At 38.6% G+C, this 24,821-nt stretch overlaps 1 protein-coding gene across 1 annotated transcript in view; it reads left to right on the top strand.

Annotated features, from left to right (window-relative positions):
• GRM1 (glutamate metabotropic receptor 1) overlaps positions 1–24,821 on the top strand; it is a 179,472-nt gene that overhangs the window by 105,848 nt on the left and 48,803 nt on the right. Inside the window, exon 3 of the mRNA XM_053974124.1 lies at positions 4,987–5,222. Coding sequence (XP_053830099.1) covers positions 4,987–5,222 — 236 coding nt within the window. The remainder of the gene's footprint in view (positions 1–4,986; positions 5,223–24,821) is intronic.

Raw genomic sequence — 24,821 nt, 5'->3', positions numbered from 1 at the left:
TTTATAAAAATACAGATATTAACATATCAACAAAATGTCGTGGCACTTTATTGAATGTTGAATTCTCTGAGTGGTGCTGTCCTTAAATGCATTAGAAGTTTGACAGAACAGCAGGCCAGCTGGCAGCCTTGAGAGTGTGGCAAGAAGGAATTCAGCACTGGGATCTGCAGGGATATATATTAACATGACAGGGGAGGTGTACTGACGTGGACTTTAGTTTTGTGAAAGGAGGCAAGGCAAGAAAGTAGATTCTGAGCCTGTTACAGTCACCTAGTTCCCTGCCAGCCTATTTGAATGGGATATCTGCAGGGAGCTACTGTGAAGGTTGAATACTTGAAACTAAAGAGATAGAAAATATGTTAATATGATTGATTTATTTGGTTTTATAATGGCAAGAATATCTACTGTAGGCAGAAGGATTATTGCAGAAATAATTCATTTAGCATTTAAAAGGGCTTCTTGGTCTTAATTCCTTCTCTTTTATAACTTGTCCATAGAGAAAGAAAATGTCTCATAATGAATGAAATCTTCTTAAGAAAACATAACCTCCATTAATGCAAAGGGAGTTGCAGCTCTCCAGTCAGACGACTCTAAATCAATTGCCCTCTATAGCTTTGGTCAGTCAGATCAAACCATTCAAGGGTGCAGGGATCAAATTGCCGGTCAGTATCCGTGACTAACAAATGTACTTCATTTTCTTTGCCTGTGAAAGGATACTAACTCGACAATAATCACAGGGAAAGCAGTTCTCATAAACAGTAGTGTGTTTACTTTTGTGGGTTTGCCTGTTTGGAAAAAGCATCTGGATGAGTAACTCTCTGAGCACTGTGCTGAGAAGCAGAGCTGCTGCTGCATCACTTAAGAGTTAAGCTCTGAAGAGATGAAAATAGAAAGGCTGATTGCTGGTTGTCTCATCAGCCCTTGTGAAGAGCAGCTGACAGTATTCATGCTTGGAAGAGAGGAAATTGGAAATCCATTCAATTTCTCCCAGTGTTTCAGTCACAAGAATATATGGGACTGCAGTTCAGAAAATACAGGGAGGCTAAGATGCTTAAGCCACAATTCAGTGATGTCCATTGTTACATATTAACAGAACAGTAAACTGAAAAAAATAGCTTCGTTTCTTCAAATTCCATCTGTGATAGTGGGAACTAGGACTTCCAATCCTCTGGGGTAGCTTTGAGCTTTTTCCCTTTCCACCTGATTTTTGTTTGAGTGAGCATTGAAACTTGGATTTGGCATCATTAATGTCAGCCACCAGACTGGGACTTGGACCAAGAGCAGCTTGCAGAGCATCAGTGACCATTTTGACTGTGATAAACACCACAAAACCATAACAAAAGCTGTTCTTTTTCTCCTAAGAGCAAAAAGAGTGGTTGCTAGTTTGACACCCACATGCTTTTCCCTCCCTCACTGTTTCTGTCATCACACTTTAAACTCCCTCACAGAGCTTCAGATCAACAGTTGCGCAAGATACCCAACACATTTCAAGGCTAGCTTGTCACACGCATGGACACTTACCAGGGATGACAGTCTGGGTAATGGATATTGGGCCACCTCCTGAAATCTGTAGCAAAGGCACAGAAAGACAGGCTAGCAAAAAGTGCTGTGTGTAGTGCTACTTGCTATTCAGCAGGATGAAAGGAGGATAGTAGGTGGAATGTACTTATTCTGACAACAAAAGAATAGTATGTGCTTCCCATTTAAAATGAAATTTCATTTTTATGTTGACTCAGCTATTGGTCTTGTGATTCTGTCACTGACACACTATCATCTGACCATCAGAATCATGCAGTTACCCAGCAATAAAAATGTCCTTTTTTTCCCCCACCATCTTCTGGACCACTATCCATTTATTCATATGACACCAGGGGTGTAGTCCTTTCAGACAATCTTTTTTTGACATGTATATAAACAGCAAAAAGGAATCCAGAAAGATGTTATAAAAGGATCTTGGGTCTCTAATAATCCTCCTACAGCTGCAGGTAGGGCTGCATATCCCACTCAGGGCAAATTTCAGCTCAGTCAGCCTGCAGCTGCCAGGATGGCATGGATCCCCTAAGAAACCAGAGGATTCCTCTTTGCTTCCTTGACTTTACTGAAAGTAGAGCAAAGCTCCCATATGAGCTTCAATACCTATGAACCTTTTTTCTTTGATTCCAGGGCTTTTTCTTCACATTTTTGAAGATAAAACTTATCAGACAGATTTAACAATTTGAGGAAGTTGAAGAGAGAATAAAAAATATTTGGGGCCAAAAAAGAGACAAAGAAACATTAGGTGACAGTCTGTGTTCCAGTTTAGGGGAACTTTTCAGTGAATTGCCCTCAGAGAACTCAAAATACATTTTCTCTTGTGTTGCAGATTTGCTCCGTTTTGCCTTCAGAGTTTATGTGGCCATTTTCCAAGCTAAACATATTGGGAAAGAGGAGAGGAAAAATAAAGATCTATTTTTTGGCTAGTAGGAGTCCAAGCAGTAGTGAAACTAACTCATTTCAACAAGGTCTTGTAAAAAAATGGCTCAATTTACTTAATTTTTGTGTCTTGCTAATGTTTCTGCTTGAGTCTACCATTTGAAAGCCAAAAACACTGTGAAAAATAATGAGGTAATTATGCAATTAGGAGTTAATTACTCATGCTGTAAGAATGATTGCTTTCTTAGTTTTCCCCCACATAAGAAAAAATAAATATTTTGTCTTTTTCTCCTCTCTAGTAAAAATTTCCATCTTGAATTATGTGAAATCCAGAAAATTAATTTTCATGGATTTACCTTTGTGTAGGTTATCTAGATCAGGATTACCTAGACCATGGTCTGTTATGAAGTTGTCTGGGGAGCATGGTACATTTTATTATTTGTCTTCAGCATATGGACAAGTGAAGAGTGGGGGGATGCAGAGATGCTGAACCATGGCATCTTCCCCTCTCCAGAATTTCAGGAAGTCTGCTTGGGCAGGGAGCAGGGATGGACAAATTTTAGGTTTTTAACTCTGTGCACCCCTGTGGCAATTCAAGTGCAGCTGTCAGGCCAAAACTGAGCCAGGTGGGTATCACTTGGGCTGTATTGGTACAAGACACTGAGTAACCTGCACCCCAGGCTGTGGGAAGAAGTGACCAGCAGCTTCTGCCAGGACCAGCTTGACAGAGAGATTTCCAAAATCACTGTCTTCCTCCTGTGACCTACACCCTGCATCTCCCCCAGCTCTTTGCTTTCATACTGCATTTGAAATGCAACAGGCACACACATGTATCTCATGCTGTATGCAGATATTTGTCAGCAGTTTGTAAACTCAGAAATTTTGTGTGATTCTTACTGGAAGGCCTTGGTAAAGGGGGAAACAAAGAAGAAATCCTGCCTTGAAGGTGCCATGGTGTGCTATCTTAAAATTGTGTTTTGTGAGATCCTGAGACTAAGTTGAAAGGAATATATTGATTACTCTGCACTGCCAGATGCCCCATGTCTCAAATAACTTCCGTAATAGAGGAATGTTTTGTGTTTTAGATGTGGAGAGAATTTACTACATGGGTTTTCCTGTATTTTCATGGAAAACTGCCATTTTCTTTCTGGGTGCTTAGAGCAGAGATGCAGCAGTTAATGTGAATGCCAAGTAAACCATGCAGCTGTTTAGTCTGGTGGCTGAGGACCAAAAGCTCACACATGTGCAGTACATAGTCACTTTACAGCTGTCTGACCAGGACAGTGACAGAGCTTGCTACTTCAAATCATCTATATTTTCTTTTGTGGAGACCCAGGCACAATTGTGCTGAATGTCTCATAAATGCCCTCAGCTGGTAATGGTCTGCACCACAACACTTCTGTCAAGGCTGTGTGTAAAAGGCTTCTAACAAGGACCTTCTTTCAGTCTGTCTGGAATTCAAGATGCAACCCTCTTTTGGGTGAATCTGAGACTTCTCTCAGTGGTGAATTGCATTTTTCCTCTTGAGCTCTTTGCTGCTGGAAGTGCTTCATTTGTCTGCTATTCAGAGAAGCAGTGCAGCTGATTTGATTCTATGTGCAATAGACCTATATCTGAGGTGCCAGAAAAATCTATTTCTCTCATTACATGCCCACATTTTAAGATTAAGCAATAGCTGACTTATATTTGCACTTAAATTAGACAGTAAAAGCACTGTTCTTAGGGGATGCTAATAAGAACTGGAGAATGACACTAAATCAATGGACTCCTAAAGAAGGAGAGAAAGAACCAAAGAACTAAACTAAAGCTCAGTTGCTAAGCCCAAAGGACTTTACTCAAACCTCTTAAGATAGAATTTCCATGAAATAATGTTGTCAAGAAAGAGCTTTATCTTGAGTTTTCAAAAGAATCTTACATATGAACAAACAGGGAAGTAAAGTAGAAAGCCATTCTTTCTTAATTAAAAAAAAAAAAAAAAAAAAAAAAAAAAAGAAAAAGAAGAAGGATGAGGGGAAAAAAAAAAAAAAGCATGTTATCACAAATCCCATGCAGTGGGAGAATAGCATGTTGTTTTCTTTTTAGTTGGGTGGAGTAGTCTCACTCTATTCTCTTCCAACAGAATGCAATTCTCACATGTTTGATTTGAATTGCTCTTCTAGCTGTATGATCCATGCAGGCTGAGGTCTATTTTGAAAAAAAATCCAGTATCCTAGCTTGTTTTTCTATTCAACAGCAATAATTTTCTCGATTTCCACCTCTTACAGGACAGCAGAAATTAAGCAGAATCTCTTCAGTCACAGGGATATCACAGCACAAGCTATGCCTAAATAACCTTTCCAGAAGGACAAGGATAAAACCTCATTATTCTGGATGAGTTAATGAGGACTCCACATGAAATCAGTCAGACTGCTCATTACAAGTCACTATCTCTCTGCTTTCTCTGCCTGAATTTTACATCTTTAGATTCCCCATTAATCACTGCTTTCCAAGGGTGCCAGCCTGCCTTTGGCTGGTTGCTTTTTCAAAACCAGCTCTCTGTCTTTGTGTAATAAGCGTTTTTTTGCCTCTTTTCAGTGACGGCTGGGCAGACAGAGATGAGGTCATTGAAGGTTATGAGCCCGAGGCAAATGGAGGCATTACTATCAAGCTGCAGTCTCCCGAGGTGCTGGCATTTGATGACTACTACCTGAAGCTGCGGCTGGACACCAACACCCGCAACCCCTGGTTTCCCGAGTTCTGGCAGCACAGATTTCAGTGCCGCATTCCAGGGCACCCGCTAGAGAATCCCAACTTCCAGAAGAATTGCACTGGTAACTTGTCAAACATTTTAAATATTTGTTCCGGTTTTTTAATCCGTGCTCTGGCAAAAAGTTTTCTGTGGTTCTGGTTTGGGTTTTTCTTGTTGTTGTTATTGGCTTTTTGTTTGGTTTTTTGTTTGGGGTTTCTTGTTTGTTTGGTTGTTTTTAATTAAATGTTTGTTGTTGGAGTATTTTGTTTATTTTGTGAAAAGAAAGATGGTGACCTCAAGTTGTAAAGATAATAATCCCAGCTCTGGTGGGAGTATATCTGGTGCTGGTTGCACAGCCTTCTCTCAAGTTCTTTAGTTCTGCTCTGTTATAGAGTGACTTGTTCCCCTTTTGTGTTTTAGGCCTATGCTAATTCTGAGTGCCCAAGTTTGTAATATGGCTTGTAAAAAATAAAGAGCCATAAAACTTTAACAAAAATAAGAACAAATTTATACTTTTTTTCTTCAAAGTCAGGTTTTCTGATCAACTAAGGAATCAGGAAATTCACAGACAATATTATGGCAGAAAAACAATTTTAAGGAAAATTGATGAGTTTTAAACTTGACCAGTAATCTGCTTTACCTTTTTTTTTCTTTCTTAACCCATTAAAACATATACAGTTTGTTTCTATTATATAGCATTCACATAAAAAACATGTCTTACACATGGAAGTAACTCTTACCTCATAGCAAGGGAAATGTAACTGTGCATAGACAGTTTTTCTCTTCCATTCAGAATCTGAGAAAATGAACTAAAATAGTAAGAGTAAATTTATTAGTAAATTAAGTGGGAGATTATTACATATCTGTGAAATACTTGCTGAATGATTTTTGCAAATATTTTGTTTGTAGTTTGCAAATATTTAATTTGTAGTCAAAAATGTGTGCTCAATAGTAAGGAAGTTATTTTCTTAGAAACAAAACTAATGAAGCCTTACTTTTCATTGATTTCTGTCATATTCTTTACATTTTGACCTCCTGTATCCCTTAGCAGTAATCTCAGTTGGTCTTCTCATGCTTTCTGAGCTGCATTACTATAGTTTCTAGTTCTTCCCTTTTCTATCAGTAATATTTCCTATAAGGACTTCCACAGTACCTTTTGTTTCTCCCCAGTTCTCCTATTCACCATTGAGACACATCACCAAATGCTGTCACTGACTTAAAACTGGCCTGATGTGCTGACTGGCAGCCAGGCTGGCCTGTCTGGGTGCTGGAGGACTAATAGCAGGCCAGACAGGCTAAATCCATATTGAGTTTATACCGATAATTTCTCCTCAAATTAGTTACTAACTTTGGACTTCACCAGAATATTGATTTTTTTTTTTTGTGTAAACAGTTAATCTGCTTTAGAAATGCTTCAGCTCAGACAAAGAAGTTGATATAGGCCAACAGGGGCAAAAATTGCTAAAGAGAATTTAATGATTTATTCACAGTGCAAACACACAGCCTTTTTTTTTAAGCAAAGAAACTTAAAATTGCATGGTTTTGTTCATTCCATTTACACAAATAAATTTCGTGCTGATGAACAAAGGTTCAATTTCAAGACATTTCAGCAGCTGTTATAAACATGAGTACTTTGTTATCCAGCCTTTCTTTGGTTATGAAACTAAAAACTTGATTGTGAACCGTCACAGTCACCCTTTTTCTGGTGGATCAAAGGCAAGGGAACTCCCCACGTGGTGACTTCAAAATGTCAACATGGGGTACTTCTGCACAGAATGTGTAGGTGAGTTTTCAGACAGTGATTACTGTAGACTATAAAATTGTACTTAATCAAAAAAAAATAAGGTTAAGAAAATCATGGAAGAAAAGCAGTGGAGGCTATTTTATTAAGAAAATATCTCACCCCAAACTTTTCAGGATATCCCAGGTTTGAGATCACTGGATGTTGGAGAAGTTCTGAAGAGGTATCATCGCATGCCTGCCCAGTGTTCTGGGTTCTCAAGGTGTCAGGGAGCACTAAATTCTGATAATACTAGTGAAACACAAAATCATTTGTCTACATTGGTAGACTCTGACAGTTAATAGCGTCAAGTCAGGCATTCAGACATCTTTCCTTCCTCTAGAAAGCTGTCCATTTTTGCATGAAACCTCAAAATATGTGACAGTTCTTAGGCTTTGCTGAAAAAAAATCAGCACTTAAATCTGGTGATGTACCACTGATAACCCTCAGGCTTATCACACACAACTAGAAAAAATCCATAGTCTCAAGACAACAAAGGGAAGCATCACAAGGTATCTTTCCCAATAATGACATACCTACAGAATCAAGAGATCTCCATGTCCCCAGGAAATCTGTGGGGGACTTAACTACATAGATCTGACTGCTGACTGTCTGGCACCGCCAAAGCTTTCTGTGAACATATCTTTATCTGACATTTCTAGAAGGTTAAGAATATTACTTTAAATACTAGCAGCTTCAAAGCTGTTTGGTGGAGACTTTCTCTCCAAGGATGTCTAGTATGATAGTGCCAAGAAACAGCCTTCTTTATCTCTCACAGATTTGGAGGCAGGACTTTTCACAAACTCTCTGTTAAAATAAAGGAGTCTCTTGCCTCTCCCCTCCTTCACAAAGTATCTCTGTACACAAATTTGAAGAAGAAAATCCATGATGCTCAATAAACAATTATCACTAATATTTGAAACCCATTAAAATTGACAATAGATTATGTGATTTTTGTAGTACTACAAATTTAAGTACTGCTGCCACTTCTGTACCACCTAGGAAAATAATCAGTAACCAGTACTGGTATCAAGCACCTGATCTCCAGTATATCGAAGAGCTTTTTCTCCTACCTCAATATTCCCATGAAAAGGCACGTAGGGCCATGCATCATGGAAAAAACTGAGTCCCCTGTGGTCCCAGGAGTCCATGCACATTGTTAACAGGTGTTGTGACTATCTCTGGGTCATGACCTCTTTTGTATTACAGAAGTGCTCTGTTAGTCCTTACTGAGAACAAAACACACCCATACTTTAACATAGACAGCAATTATCGAAGGCAATACTGCTCAAGTTTGTGTTCCATGTCTGGCGAGCTAACATCTCAGGAAACTATATTAAGAAAAAAAGAACCACGTAAAAAAGTTCTTGTGATAGGCAAGCATAGTGTAATTGTATTTACACAACAAGGGGTTTCCTAGGAGCAGACAGAAGCAAGAAAAAAAAAAAAGGCAGTGTTGTTCTTTGAATAACTTATTAAAATATATTCATAATATTTCAACCTATCTATGTTTTGAAAAGGAGATTAGTAGCAAAGTTCGTATCTGTTGAGAATTTTCAGTTACTGCCTGCCTATTATAATTTACTCACATACAATCTAATCAGTTTACTGAGTAATTTATTCAGAATTGCCACTGGCATGTGAGTTTCAATTTTTATCATTCATGGATAGGCAAGGACTTCTCATCAAGCAATTACAGCTGCTGCATCTGCAATTTCTTGGACCCTGTTACTGTTGAGTCAGCATTAGCTCAGGATTGCATACTCCCTATGAAGCAAGGGAAAGATAGTTCCTAGAAATCTCCCTTCTCTGATGACAGGAATTACTACTGGAATTCCCTCATTCAGTCTCTGAGAAGACTGATGTTGTCCTTCAGAAATTCTCATATTACACTGAGCCCTGAATGTACACGCATATTTTGAGGGGAAAAAAAATATATATATCTGCTCTAAGCACTATTGGCAGGAAGCAAGTCCGAGTGTTCTCTACTCCATGAAGGCTGTAGGATGCCTAACAGTTTGCCACAATTTCAGAATAGCTCATCTGGATTACTAGAACTAAGTAATAGTAGCAAAAAATTCTTGGGAAGAGAAGAAATCCATCAAGACTGTTGCAGTTACTGCTCATTTAGATCATCCCTTCTTGCAAAAATTAAACAACTTACTTTTCCCACTTGGGTGGCAGCCAAATGAGTGGGAGCTCTTTTTGACTCATTCTTTGCAATGTTTTAGCCAAGTGCCTCTTGTAACGGAATGCCTTTCCCTATCCCTCTCTCCTTCAGTCTTTCTCCAGCTCCTATAGGAAATATTCTTCCTCAATAGGATTTAAGTATAGAAATTTTATTACATATGGATGTATTGGATCTGGCTGAGATTGGCTTAACTTTCCCCACAGCAGCCTTCATACTGCTGTACTTTGTGTTGGTAGCTAGAAAAGTGTTGGTAACACACCAGTTTTTTCGGGCACTGTTGAGCAGCGTTCACACAGCATTGAAGCTCTCTCCCACCCCATACCCCCACCCTCAAATGCTGGTAGGCTGGGAGTGAGCAAGACAGCAAAACCAGTTGACTTAAACTGACTACAGTTCCCACACCATATGATGTGGTCGTCAGCAATAAAGGATGAGAGAAAGGATGAGAAGGTGGGAGAGTGTTTGTTATTAAAGCATTTGTCTTGCGAAGCAACATGCTGAGGCTGTATTTCCCAGGAAGCAGCTGGACATCATCTGCTGACAGAATTAGAGAATACATTCTCCTTTTCTTCCATACATGGTCATTGGGTTTTTTTTAATCAAACTACCTTTATTTTGACCCATGGGATTTTAATTTTAATTTTATATATTTTTGTCCCCTGTCCTGCTGAGGAGGAGGAGTGAGAAAGTGGCTTGGTGGGCACCTGCCAGCCAGCTGAAGTCAGCGTACCACAGTAGAAAACACATATCTGTATATGGATATTCTCCTAGAGTTTCCTGGATATCTAGCGTGGCAAAACCACTTCCAGTACAAAGTTGTTCTTAAATTGTCTGTGCCACTAAGTTACATGTAACGTATCCTATGTAGATGCTATAGTCTGTAGGAAACAGACATTGTTTCCTACAGAAACAATGTCTTACAACTCTGCATGGACCCCCGACACATAGCAGAATTCAGAAATTCACACCATTATTCATACCCTTCAGATGAAAAGTCAGAACAGAACAGAGTGTTTTAACTGTAACAAAAAAGTCTCTTTCTGAATTTGAGGTACTAAGACAGTATCTGACTTAGGATGGACCTGACAGAAAGTTGCCTCAGCACACAGCCTCAGGCACTGCCCCAAGAAAGAGTTCCTACTTATCTCAGTTCATTAGAAAACTCAGCCTTTTCTGCATTTTGCAGATTGTACACTGATAGCATGGTTAGATGATAGACTGTGTACGTCAGGCAACAGAGTTCAGATATTTTTCCAACAGACTTGTAGGATGTTTTCTCCTCCCTGATCTGATAGCCCAAATGGAAGTGTTTTTTTGATTTTTTTTTCCACACAAAAATACACTGGCTAATCTTTCTCTGTTGCATGTGGTGAGACCACATAGGCCAAATTAAATGCAAGTCATACACAAAAATGATGTAAAACTCAGTGCAGTGCAAACAATTGTAGGGATGTCTAAAAGCCCTTTTACAGAATGCCTTATTCTCCTCCTGGCAGATAATACAATGGCTGGAGTTTATGTAAACCAGGTGGGCTGAGTCCTCCTCTACACCACAAGAGACAGTTATGAAATTGGTAATGGAACTGATGCAAATAACAGATTATGCTCACGGCAGTTCATCTGCTGGGACAACAAAATACATTGGTAGGCAATCAGCACAAACATTTTTCAATAGAGCAAAGTGGAACAAAGTGGGCAATTCATGATTCATTCATTGATTCTATTGATCTTTGTGAAGAAGGGTTATTTGTCAGTGAATGTATTTGTTGCAGATAAGAACAAGAAATGTAGATTTTTTTGCTCCAAAGGAAGTCATAGTCCAAGTTCCTTTTAGGATGCTTACTCATACTTTGGTCATGCCATAAGGATTGCTTTATCTGCTAATTCCTGTCTTGGCCCAAGAGAACTGCAAGCAATCAGTCTGAGTGCATCCAGAGTCACAAGGATCATAGAATCATTCAGTCTAGAAGGTAGCTCAGGAAGACTGTAGTCCAACTCCCTGTCAAAGCATGGTAAGTCATCAGTTCAGACCAGGTTGATCAGGCCTTGAAAACCTCCAAGGTGGCACAGTGTGTCTGGGCAACCTGTTCCACTGCTTGAATGTGAAAAAGTTTGGCCTCATATCTAAAGAGAGAGTCTAAACCTCTCTTATTTCAAGCTATGCCTATCATCTCTTATTCTTCCACCAGACCTCACTATGAAAAAACTGCCTCTCTCTTCTTCATAACCATCCCATAGGTATGAGGTGCTGTTGTAAGGTTCCCCTGCAGCCATCTCTTCTTTCAGGCTGAACAAGCCCAGGCCCTTCAGTCTGCCCTCAAAGGCAAGGATTGCAGCTCCAGATCATCTTGATGGCCCTCTGCTGCAGGTACTCCAGGTTATCAGTGTCTTTCTGTATTAGGGATTCACAAACCATATGCAATGTTCTAGGTGCAGCCTGATGAGTGCCAAGTAAAGGATGGTGGTAGATAATCACATGCCTCAGTCACTGGTTGTGCTGTTGTTACCATCCTGCTTACAGGATGCTGCTTGCCATCACTCCTGCCAAGGATCTGTATGTCCACCCCATTCTTGTGTGAAATTTGGTCCTAAGAAGTTGTATCTTTTCCCACCTCCTTTCTGCAGCAGACATAAACTTTCACCACACCTGGCCAGCTCTGAAAGACCACCATAAATTGTTATATTAAATCATGAGCAGAATATAATGATAGCAGAAGAAGCTTGGGAAGAAGACTAAATATTCCAGAAGAGTCATTTATGCTTTGGTATGAATAATGCAGAACCATGCTTCTTGAGATAAAAATGTCAGGGAATACAGATTATTTTGTGACTCTAAAGATCTTGGACTATGCTTGGTATGGCCATAATCTGAAAGAGATGTGGAGCACAGTGCAGAGGTAGTTAAGGTATTAGAGACCCACACAGCAATACAAAAAGCAGCACAGTGTTACATGAACATACCAGCTCAAATAGTGTATTTATATCTGTGGACTATTATCCAATCATTTCAACAGTTGGTTCTGAAGTCAGGTGGAGTTGTTAGCCTCTAGTTAAGATTTCTCTGAAAAGCATCCCTAAGTGTTTGCCAGCATTATTACCCACTCATTAAAAAGTAACTTGTTTTATCCCAATCAAACACACAGTTCTTATAATTTTAAAGAAAAGTTTTAGGGTTTTTTTTTCTGACATAGGATATCTGTGGTTTAAAAATGGTACTCCCCAGTTCAGTGCCCCTGCCAAAACTCTCCCAAACCAGATGCCACTCGCTTATTCACCCCTTCCCCTTCCTGGTCTAGGAATGGAGTTGAGAATTAGAGGCACAAAAGGTGAAAGTCGTGGGTTAAGATAAGAAAAATTTACTGGAAACAAAAATGAAATAAATGAACAACAGGAGAACAATAATAACAATGGAAGGTATAAGACAAAGGAACGAAGAGGTGATTTACATGAAAAACTACAACAAATACCAACCAACTCTTCCCCACCATACCACCTTTTCTCCCACAGGAGGAGAACATAAGAGAAAATCCTTTTCTCTCACCTGGGCAATGATGTAAGATGATATCAAATAACATTACAGTCTTGGCTACAGCCCCTCCCAATGATTTTGGCTGAAAAAAGGACAAGGATAGTAACATCTTTTTTAGAAGATCATGAGGGTCTCTGTTCATCCCTGTCATGATGGTTGTTTTTCTGGTTTTGTTTGTAAAGTCATCCTTGACTGCATTTATTGCAACAGGTGGGAAGACAGAAGACATCCGTCTGTGTATTCCCATCCTGAGACACAGTTGTACTTGGCCAATGCATCTTTCAGATTACATCCAGGCCACCAATAATGGAGTTCAGAGCTTCTCTTAATCATGAACTTTTTTCTCAAGATGCACCCTACTTTTAATAAATCTATATGAGATGACATGAGGTTCTCCTTTTCTCATCTCAGTGGACAATATACTCCAGATGTCTACTTGATTTTTCTACACTTTTCTGAAGGAGTGAATGCATTTCCAGTGAGAGCTGGTCTGAGTTGTTTCCAGAGTTGGACAAATTAGATCCAGCAGACATTATTAGGGCTCATCCTGCTGTGTCAGACAAATGTGTAGGTGTTTCTCTGAGAACATTCTTTTTATCTCAACATCTGCTGGGCTCCCCCATGGAGCACCTGTCCCATGAGATTTTTCATCAGCAGAAGCACCTACAGTAGGAATTACTGCCACTACAATGATTCAGAAAAAATAATTATAAGGGCTGTTGTGCACTCTGGCAAGTCAGCCACTGCTGGTAAATTACCTTTGTGGTGTATAGGAGACATATTTTTAAGCTTTTGAAGAAGGAATTAAGCTATTGACATGCCATAATTTCTTCAAAATATATTGTACATTTAGTATCCTGTGACTTGTCAGTGGTCACCTCTGCTTTGCATTCTCATTACCTATTTAGGTCCTGTATCAGACTCTTTCTTGCTCAGTATGAGGCAGAAGATCCTAGTGATCCCAGGACTGATCAAAGCTGATTGCAATTTCATTGGCACCTAGATCGAAGTCTACTGGGGACCACTTGTCTGAAAATACTCTAGTTGTTATCTTTCTTAGTCAAGTCTTTTTTACAGCAGATAAGACAGGAGAGTTGTAGTTTCATTTTATTTCCCAATGTTACAGGCAGCTTTTAAGGCTTAAAGATGAGGAGGATTAATAATGTGCTTATCTGTGATAAATCATGTGGATCATTTGGAAAAGATGTAACAGCCAGGTTTTTGTTCATTTGGTTCTAGCTCTTTGTGTCCATGCTTGGAAAAAAACAGTTATATTTATCTTATATTTTTTATTTCCAAAAATACTTTTAAACCAGGCTGTCTATAAGTATACAATAAAAATAAATATCTTTCTTCTCTTGGGACCCATAACAAAAAAATGACATGTGCCTTTGTAAATGTCATAGAAGACAGTTTGCAGAACCATGCATATTTACAGCAGCATATGACAAAAGTTTTCTGAATCTACACCTACTTTTCCATTCTGGATTTTAACAATAAAAGCTTGCACTTCTGGGATTAAAAAATCCTCAGGTAGGCTTGTGACATTCACTCTTCTTCATTACATGGAAAAACTGATGGTGCTACTAAGGAAGAGGACACCTGAATCATGCTCCCTTGTGCCTCCTTCAGGCTCCTATCTCCTGTGCCTAAAGAGAGACAGGGCCACTCCTGACTGCTCAGATTGCCACAGATGATTTAAACTTTTATCAGGAGAATGGTGAGGACAAAAGCACACAATTAAAACAAAAATTGGCTTGTTCCTAGAAATCAATTGTTTGTGCAGGTTGCACATCAGAACTATTAGCAGAGATATAAACATTTAACCAAACCAGAAAGTCAGATAAAATAACACAAGTAACTGATCTGAACACAAGGCAAACTGCTTTCTCTCATCCCCTCATGTATTTTATTAGATGATATCTTCCATTTCCTCATTTACCTGTAGGTGGAAAGTTTTAGACTCAGCTTGCAATTTTACAGGTTGTCATTACTGGCAGCATTACCCCATAAACACAGGTGCAAAGGAAAAGCAGGGGAGGCTAACGCATGTAGGCACAATCCCACATGCTCACACCTGTCTAGCTGCAGACTAGAGATACTCTTTGCACACAAGGATATTTTCTGAAAAATAGCCAGTAGTGTTCTTAAAATAAATGGGTTCCTCTTAAAAGATTGCGGACAAGCAGTGGCATAAAGAACAATAAATTATGAGCCTGAGTGGTAAAATCTAAACCATGAAAACTACAGAATTTCCTATTCAGAATATGCTGTATTAGTATCCACAGGGAGAATAATCTGATGGAAAGGGTGTGGTCTGAAAAGTAGTGCTGCTAGAATAAATCTCAGTTTTCCCATTCATACTGGGGTGTCTGTGGAAGTGCAGAAGTCTGCCAGTGTGGAGAGAGTTAGGGGAAAATGATAAGATACTGTGTCGACACTGGGTTGCTGGCTGAGCCAGAAATCCACCGTAGCACAGCAAGGCACTAGACCAGATGATTTCAAAATGTTTCCTTCAGCTGAGATTTTTGAGATTCATACAGTAGAAAGTAGCTTTGGAGGCACCCACAAGTTCAAAGCTTCCATTTAGCTCTGGATTCAGGCTCAGCTCTATAGGAATGAAAAAGCAGGGCTGTTTTCTTCGAAGCAGTAGCACTGTAGCATCATGCTAGGCAGTGAACTGTCTACTTTCTGCAGAGGCCAGCTTAGTCTGGCTGCTTTTTCTAGGCTTATTTTGTCTAAAAATTCATACCGCAGGGCCCGTTTTCTTGTGAGATCTCAGTTATTTGAGTGTTTTCTGCATTGTCACATTTGGCTACACCCAGGAAAACAAGAGGTGGGCTAAAATGGATGCTTTTAAAATTCTTTCAGATCAAAAAGAATTCTGCTTCTGTTTTTCTGTTGAATTTGACATGTGACTACAGATTATGGCCACTTATTTTATCTTCTGATTTGCTTAGCTCTAGTTTGCTGCTAGTCAGTGATGCATTGTTCTTGTGCAGACATTGTTCAGAAACTCCTAATCTTAGCTTAGCTTTAAGGAGGATCATTTCTGTGATACTGAACAGAGCTCTAGGCAGGTGTCCAGGTGAGGGGAAAATAAAGTGGGTTTTTGTGATCTGTGTATTTGTGATTAAATGATTGCCTATTGCAAGGGTTAAAGGGAAGATGAGGGTGCTCATAACAATAATTTCAAAACTGCTTAATTTCACCAAAAACTGTGAGTGTACTCTGCCAATTTATAACATGGCCCAGCTGGTTAGGGTGGCCAAGACCACTTTGCAGCTCCTGAGCAGCTGCAGCATCTGGCTTTGGCCCTGGGAAGCTAAGAAACTGCATGTTTGCAGGATTGCTGTAGCCTGGGCTTTGCTCATTGGATATCCATGTGGCTCCAGGAAGCCAGCCCTTCAAACAGAGGCTGTCTTGTGCGAAGTTATGGACTATTAAAACCAAAACAAAACCCAAAACCAACAGCAAACTTGGCAAAGGAGAAATTTGGAGTAAGCTATATTTTTGCAGAAGTAAGGCACATTGATGTTCACGTTGATTTGTATTCTGACAGCTAATGCTGGTGGTTTTAATACCACCTTAGCATTAAGAACAGAAGTGAGGAAGAAGGTTTGTTCTCTTAGAATAATAATTAAAAAAAAAGAAAGAAAAAATCAGTAGTACTGGCTGATGGGTGGTAAAGACAAGAATTCTGAAGCCCTTCTAAAATCAATAGTTATTTAAAGCACAATAAATAATGGATATCTTTCCTGGCTGCTCTTTGTACTCATGCAGAACCACTGGAATTTAAGATAGGAAAAGACCAGTTATGCGAGCTAGTTTATGTCCTACCATGAGGGGTGTACTTGGTCTATTAACATGAATTTTGACTCACACCTTTGAAGTCTTCAGAATCTCATGCCCATGCACTGACAACAACTGCCACTACTTAGACATTTACAAATCTAGATCAATGGAGGGAAGAGAGTTTGTGATTTGTTCCATTTTCTGTCTCCATGCCACGTAGGAGCACAGATGAATATGTGTATTTTATTACAATTATCATATTTTTCCACTCTAATCTAGAGACCCTGACTTTTGTTTTGGGTTTTGTGCTGGTGCCATATATTTAACATATACTGAGAATAGAGCTCTTGTAAATTCCTTTGCCCCATTTGGGGGTAATACATTCTGTGGTTAATATGAAAGTTGCTTATTTTCAACTCTGAACCAGCATTTTCTGATGAAGATGCTTAAAATTAGGCTCCTCAAGTGCATGTTCTGAGACCTAGATAAATTGGCCTGATTTTTAAGGGTACTGATCTCCCATAATTTCTATGAAAGTCAACAGCAGCTAGAGAAGTTCCGGCATTAATCAAGTCAATTAATTAGGTTCCTGAATATATATTCAGGTTCCTAATTTAAGTATTGTATGGTGGATAATGTTCTGAAAGCTGCAGCACAATTACTGAGTTCCATCTCTTTCTTTCAGATAAGGTCTTAGGCTTCATATAAAAAGCATGACACCTGAAATATAATAAGTCCTATTTCCTGAACTTTCCATTTTTCTATTGTAGTTTGTTACAATGGAACATCTAACAAGGGTATCTGACTCAACCTTTTTTCTTTTTATTAAGAGTGAACACTTGATTAAAACTAGCCAAATAGCATTAAAGTATTCATACATTCCTTTACATTTGTAAATGAATTTGATTTTAAGTGTGTTCATTCCTGTCTCCTGTAAGAGTAGCAGCAACTTATTATCTGCTACACTTGTTCCAAATAACTGATCTGTTAAGAATAGTAGTTCTAAATATGTCTTTAATTGAGTGTGTGAGTAAGGCAGCAAGGTTACCTAGCTACCTAAGGGAGAGGGGAAGACTCAAGATTGGGATTCCTTTCTCTTTAATTGTTTCTCCCCAGGAGCTCAGGTCATGTAGAAAATGGTCTCTGTGGAATCCTGTTCTTAGAGAATCTTGGTCAGGATCCACATGGCACTGGGAGAGGGCTATGAAAAAAGCAAGAGACAAAGGCAGATCCAAGGTCTCTGTGATAATAACTACATTAAATGATATTAGGATTAAATTGCTGCCTGAGGTCTTGGGAGCATGGACACTGCAGAATCTGAGAGAGACTCAGAGATAGTTTATTGTTGAACTCTAACTGACAGAGGTAGTTATGTGAGACACAGTAACAGTAACAAATTAAATTCTCTTCTTTCATATTCCCAAGAAAGGGGACAGAAGAAAAGAGAAAAAAAATAATAATAATAAAAAAAAAATAATAATAATAATAAAAAAATCTCCACCGCCCCAAAAAAACTGCCCAACAAAACCCATGATGCGAGATAAGAATATGGCCTCTGGACAACTCAGACAGATCAAAAGCCATTCCGTTCCATTCCAATCCAGTCCATTCCCACTGCTTGTGAATCTTCCATTAAAATAACTGTGCTGCTGCCTATGTCCTTTAAATGCAAAGGCTGAGCTGACCGTTCAAATGCCTTTGTTGGCATTAAATTTTAGTCAATTAATGAAATGATAAGATGGATTTCAAATGCTATATTAGGATTTGAAATCAGCATCTTTGTTGATTACATATACAAACCATTCAAAGAAAAATCTGGCATATTTTATTCCTGATTATAGAATGAAATATTAATTTCTAATTAAAATAGGAACTGGGAAATAATATGTTGCTGCAGAAGGTGAATAATAATTTCAAATAAGTAAAAGAACATATTGTGGTCATTTTGCAGGCAGACTGTACACAATCCAACATTTGAGGAAAACAAATTAATCATAATAACTATTTGTCAAGCTATCATAGTAATTGCTCTCTGTTTCAAAAAGAAAGATGCTGGAATCACTTCATATTCTCTTCTATGTTTTTTTTTTTTTTTTTTTCTAGAATGAATATGTAATTTAATGTTATGTCCTAACTATCTGAATTAGCATAGATTTCTTTTAAGCCTAAACTGCTTCTGACTTGATGGATGCCCAAGTTTGGAATCAATATTTTATTGATTTCTAGTTTAAAGCCTTGTGTATCATGTTTGAGTATTTGACCATAGTAAGCCACTGTATTTCCATGTGATTTCCTGGTCAGTTCCATGAGTCTTCCAATATGTGATCACAGTATTTTAATCAGGGTGAACTTCCATAAGCCAGAATAGCTGAATATTGATTATTTTTATGATCTGCAAGTAGATGAAATATCTTTATAGCTTACTTGCTTCATGATGGAGTTAATTCCAAATGTTTTCATTAGAATGTGCACAAAAATGAATGTCCATAACTTTATTTCATTATGGCATTTTTAAGTATACTTCTGGTTTGGCACATGACTGCAGCCATGAAAACGATGGCACATAAATACAAAAGTCATGCTTCTTTTCAAACCATTTGTAGTGATGCTTACTTGGGAGTGTAAGATACAGGAAGTGATTTATTTCAAATAGGGGCAGTTATTTTCTTCTGTTTCCCCAGTATATTAATTCCAAAGAACAGGAATTAAGGTAATAGCCAAAATGAGGCAATCAATAACTTCAAAATTTAGCATTTTTGGCAGGATTTTGTTATCTTGCTTCACTGTTGAACTTTCTGTAAACTGTACTTCTCAAGCTGATTTCATTGAAGTGCACACACAAATATCACAGGTATTAATCTATTTTTTGTGCTTTGAAGTGGGCTGAGTATTTTTCACCTTGCACTGAGCTATACTTTGCAGATCCTTCAATTTTAATTTCATTAAAAACCAGTCTTCACTGCAGAACTATTTCATCAAAATCATTCCACTGAAAGCTAGGTACAAGGGGAAGCAATGCTAAAATATCCTGTCAGCTTTTAACAGTTCAGAGCAATGAATGCATACAGAAGGGGTTTCATATGCCAGCTTCCTCTCTTGTTTAGAGAGGAAGGAATCTCAGCATATCATCCTCATTGGGCCATAAATACTATATTTTTTTGTAAGTAAAATTTCTTATGAGGAATTTTAGCCTAGTGGGAAGAAACACAGACTTCAGGCCATGTCATCCCCTATAGAAGCTTTATTAGGCTGATGAGCTTCTGTCAAGCCATCTGCTCTAAGTGGGTTTCTCCAGACCTGCATTTAACAGCATGTCCCCCTGTACGTGAATTTGTGGAATTTCTCTGCTTATTACCTAGTTTCTTGCTCCTTTTCCTCTTGTTGTACATACTTCTGTGGACTTATATACTTGCAACTTTTCAACTCTGTGATCAGATTCTTCAGCTCTCGGTGATAGGAGTTGTAAATGCACGGGAACAATCTCTGTAGATTACAAAACCTGTGGTGTTGGAGAGCTGCACCTTGCCAGGGGCAGTCTAATGAAGGAAGAGACAGCACTCTCCTGGGGCTCCTGGTATGCAGACAGATGTGCTGTTAGCATGGCCCTCAGGTGGCACACTATATTTTCCTTCAAGTCCTTTCTTTCACTGCTAAACAAAACCAGAGACAGAGTAGGAAATGCAGATTTATGGAGAAGGGGGAAAAGGAATTTTTTCTCCAACACAGCCTCCCACTCCAGTGATGCAGTTCTGACAGAGCCATGCTGGCAATTGCTGCAAAGGCTGGGGTTGCAGCATTGCACATCAGATATAAGTGCTTGTGAATATGTGATATCTCACCCAGACTGCCTTGTCTGCTCAGCCCTGCATTGTCCTGTGGCATCAGGCATGCTCAGTCTTCACATTCACTTGAGGTTGCAGGCAGCCCTAGGAAGATGAGAGTCTTCTCATCCCTCCTTAGCTTCTGTGGGTCACAGAAAGGAGACTGACTGCTCTCCTGGACAAAGGCACATTAGAACACATCTTCATCATCTCCCTCAGAATAAGCATGAGTTATGTGCATTGTCACTTGTTGCTCCTCCTGGAGTCATATAGTTGTGTGAGAGTCTGAATGTCCATGGGAAGAGGCAGAAAAAGCAGATGAGGGAGCAAGCTTCAGACCGTCATATCTGTTTAGCAAAGTCTGCAGACTGGGAAATGAAGGAGGAGCTAGGTCAGTTTCCTTCTGTTTTGCTTCCAAGTCATGTGGTGACTTCAGGCTTGGCATAGGGCTGGCAGCACTGCTGGGTCCCTTTTCTCCTGCCCTGTGCTTAGAGACTCTGACACTCGCTCTACATCTGATTAATGAGTGAGTCAGCGACTTGTACAGTCATTTCTCCTCACAGTGTTTCAGCTTCACTGTGGCACTGTTGTATTTGTGTATGCCAGACTTGTTCCAGAGTGCTTGACACTAAGCCCTTAAAGCCCTAATGTGCTTACATAATATGATATGGAGAACCAAGAAAGTAAATTTAATTAAATCTTTCCCCACTCCTTCTGACACACAATGAGAGACAAAAGGAACTTCTTTATGAACACTGGGGAATAATGTGACATACTCACAAAAGCAGCAAGGAAATTGGAGACACTGGTAGTGTATAGTACATATAAAATGGGTACATATAAAATGATGATCATCAAAGATTTAGGTGTTAGATATCTGAAATAAGGGAGAACCTGTACCTTGATGGCTGAATTCACATTCTGGTTGCTTTTAGCCATAGAGTTGACATCTGTAAAAGATATGCTGGTAAAAATAAATTTTAAAACCCCAAATCCTTTTAAATTCAATATCAACTTTATTTCAAGAGAAGAAATTTCATCAGTGATTTGACTAACTTTGCTAATTATAAAAAATAACCCTCTCCATACAAATACTGCTGCAATTACCATCGTGTTAATGCCTTAGAGAATTCTAGTGTAAAGTTTTGAGGAGCTTTTGCTGAACACCCAGCTTTCAAATGGTTGTTTCTATTCTCTTCTCTCTAGTTTTGTACAAGAATAGAACTACAGTAATCCCAATTAAAAAACAACATTCACCAGATGTAACAAAGCAGTAGTATCTGAGAGTCTCATAGATTTTACCATGCTCAGAAATAAAATAGCAGGGTGTCTCAACTGGTAACTGTAATTGTATCCTAGCTTTTCAGGGAAAAATACATCAAATGTAATTGCATGAATTGAATCTCTTTGCTTGGGGAAAGAAAAACCATTTGAAGAATGGAAGCAAAACCTTTCTGATTTAATGATATCCTGAAAACAAGTCTGAAACCCCATGAACTTCATTTATTGCTTCATGAGTACGCTAAGATGTCAAATGTTTATCAGCATGTTTCAAACTCTGGTGTAGAACCCACATATTGTAAGATATTCTTTCCTTCTAACCTCTCCTGTGAAAGCTCCTCTCTTGCCAAAAGGTGGGGAAATTTGCAGTTCTAGATAGAGAAATGCATTGCTTCCTATGGAGTGGAAAAATGATGCTCAGGGGAACATTAAGGAAATATCTTTTCTTCTATAACAATACTACATCCTTCCTCAGCCTTCCTAACAAATACAGGAGCTCCGTCCAGACAAACAAATAATTCACATACAATGGGAACTGAGTTACGTGTTTCATCTTGTATCTTTTTGATAGTTCTATCCTCCATGTACAGGATCCCTGTAAGGGATCTCTCCTCTCTTTCACTGTATTTAGCTGCCTCTTGGACTTGCCTCCCTGCTGCAAAGATACAGACATCAAAGTGAGAAGTAAAGTAGTAACCATTGCACATATCCTGTTCTGTTTGAAAATAGTATAGTAACTTGTTTTCTGGGAACAGAAACCATAAAAGAAACAATAATTTACCATGATGGGATCATTTGTTGTAGATTGAATAAAATATTTATTGGGGTCTGTCTGGTGGCAGCTCTCTGGTCAGAGAGAGAAAGCTAGATAAGCTTTCCCATGAGTCAGCCTGGGAAGCTTTAGGGAGCTGGAGAGAAAGAATTCTCAATCTGTACCTGGTGTCTTGTAATAAGCAGTTTTGCCCATAAAGTTGTTTACCAAAGGGTGGCTTCTTAATTAGCCAATGGTGATGGTGTTTTAATTAAAGGACCAATCAGGTCCACCTGTAGTGAACTAGAGTATAAAAAGCAATGGGGTCTTAATAAAGTGGACTTAGCCTTCTGAATGCTTTGGGAGTTTGTGGTGGTCATGACTCAACAGTGACAGTGTCTGTGAGAAATTTTTTCAGCCTATCAATTCTTTGTCATGAAAATTGTAAATTTTTTTTAAATTGAGAATGAAGCAAAGCGTTGTTTTTTTCTGAACATCTTTTGGATTAGAAAATATGTTCCCCCCAGATAATTTTTCCACAAATTGTTGGTGGTCACATTATAGCTTGCACATAGAGACAGCAAAGTCATTGAGACAGCCCATGACAAGTGGAACCTGTGCCCTTGATCCACAATTGTTTGTTCTAGTCACTAAATAATATTTCCTGGCCTCTTCCTCATAGGTAGTCAGCTACAGCTTGAAATGCCTTGGAAAGCAGGCAGTTACACAGGAAAATAAAACTTCAGGAATTCTTGTTACTGTATATTTGATTGTGGGCTAGAAGAAATTTTTGGATGTTTTCATATAGAATAAATGACTTGTTGCCTGTGACTTGTTTTTGGACATAGTGCATACAGTAGCATGAAGAAAAGTTCACTTTTTACCCTTAAGATGTGCAGATTTCATTCAGCCATACAATATCAATGAACAGAATGTATTTTTTATCAAAAAGGTCATATGAAGAGAAAAAAACAAAAGATGCACAGGTTTTAAACACACCATCGTTGTACTTATCACATCTAGAGAAATTATAACATCTGTTACTCATTTTGAAATGCCTTGAAGTGAAATTTGTTAAATAATTTTGTTGTTATCTTTGAAGTTAGATAATGTATAAAGCTGTTACATATAGAATATAAGAGGGAGTGAGCTGGCAATGTTTCTAAAACATCTAAATCAATAATGGCAAATGAGTTAAAACAAATGAAACCCTTTGCAAAGATATTTTATACAATCATAGTTTGGCATGGTTGTTAGAGGATTAGCCATTATTGAATATTCCCATGTGTGGAAAGATAAGCCAGGGAAGAAGAACAGAGACCTTTGGCTGGAACTCAGGGAGAAAAAGGAGAGTTTATGCCATTTGAGTGAAGGGGCAACCAACTCAGCAGGACTATGAGGATTTCATGAGGTTATGCAGGGAGAAAATTAGAAGGGCCAAAGCCCAATTAGAATACAATCTGGCTACTGTCATAAAAGATATTAAAGGCTTTTTTGGTGGACTTGGTATCGGAAATCAGGCGACCTCCAACGGGAAGAAATGATGATGTCTGGCTTCAGATCAGAAGGCTGAAGGATAGCTTTATTAAACTATACTATATTGCATTAATTATACTATTTAAAGAGATACTATACTATTCTACATACTTCTTACTTACCTATCTAAGCAACAAACTCGTGACTCTCTGCTGAGAGTCCGAGACACAGCTGGATCCAATTGGTCATTGAACCCAAACAACCTTCACCAGAATCCAATCAAGCAGTCACTTCAGGTAAACAATCTCCATACCAAATTCCACATGGGGAAAACAAAGATTGTTTTCTCTTCTTCTCTCTGTGCTTCTCCTGAGAGACAGAATTATGTCTCTCTGTCCAGAGACTGTGAATGTCACAGACTTGGCAATGTCAGGTTAAGGGTTGGACTCAATGATCTTAAAAGTCTTTCTGAACCTAAATTATTTATAGTTTTAAATAAAATTAATTTTTTTTCAAGGAATTGGTGACAAAACAGAAATGTAGACTTTGTTACATTTTCTCTCCTATGTGTACAAAGATAAAACCATAATTAAATATTTAAGTATCTAACTAAAATGGTTCCAACTTTTCTAAGTAGCCAAATATCCTAAAATTTTTCAAAAATCACCATTAACAAAGTTTGTTCATCACCATTAATGTGCCATTTAGTTTCCAGAATAACCTTTAATTCTTAACTTTAGGGACCCAGATTTAAAATGACTGGTCAGTTCAAAATGACTTTCTGCCCTGCTCTTTGAAGATCCTATGACACAAATTTGTTATGGTCAAAGTTTGTCAGGTCTTCTCTAGCATGAGACAGTGTAAGATATGTGGCTTCCGGTGTTTTCCAAGGACATGCTATTGACACTAGCACGTCTCTACGCAAACCTGCACAGAGGAAGGTGAGCAAATTTTCTCAGAGCCACTGGAGGTTCTTTTGTTTCATTGGAGTTCTTTAATTTCAGATCCATTGGGCCTGACCAGAGTTAAAGCAGATTGTTAACGGCTTTGTTCAAAT

This window comes from Vidua macroura, chromosome 3 (genome assembly GCF_024509145.1).
Source record: "Vidua macroura isolate BioBank_ID:100142 chromosome 3, ASM2450914v1, whole genome shotgun sequence".
Lineage (NCBI taxonomy): Eukaryota > Metazoa > Chordata > Aves > Passeriformes > Viduidae > Vidua > Vidua macroura.
This window is presented reverse-complemented; position numbering and strand designations above follow the sequence as displayed.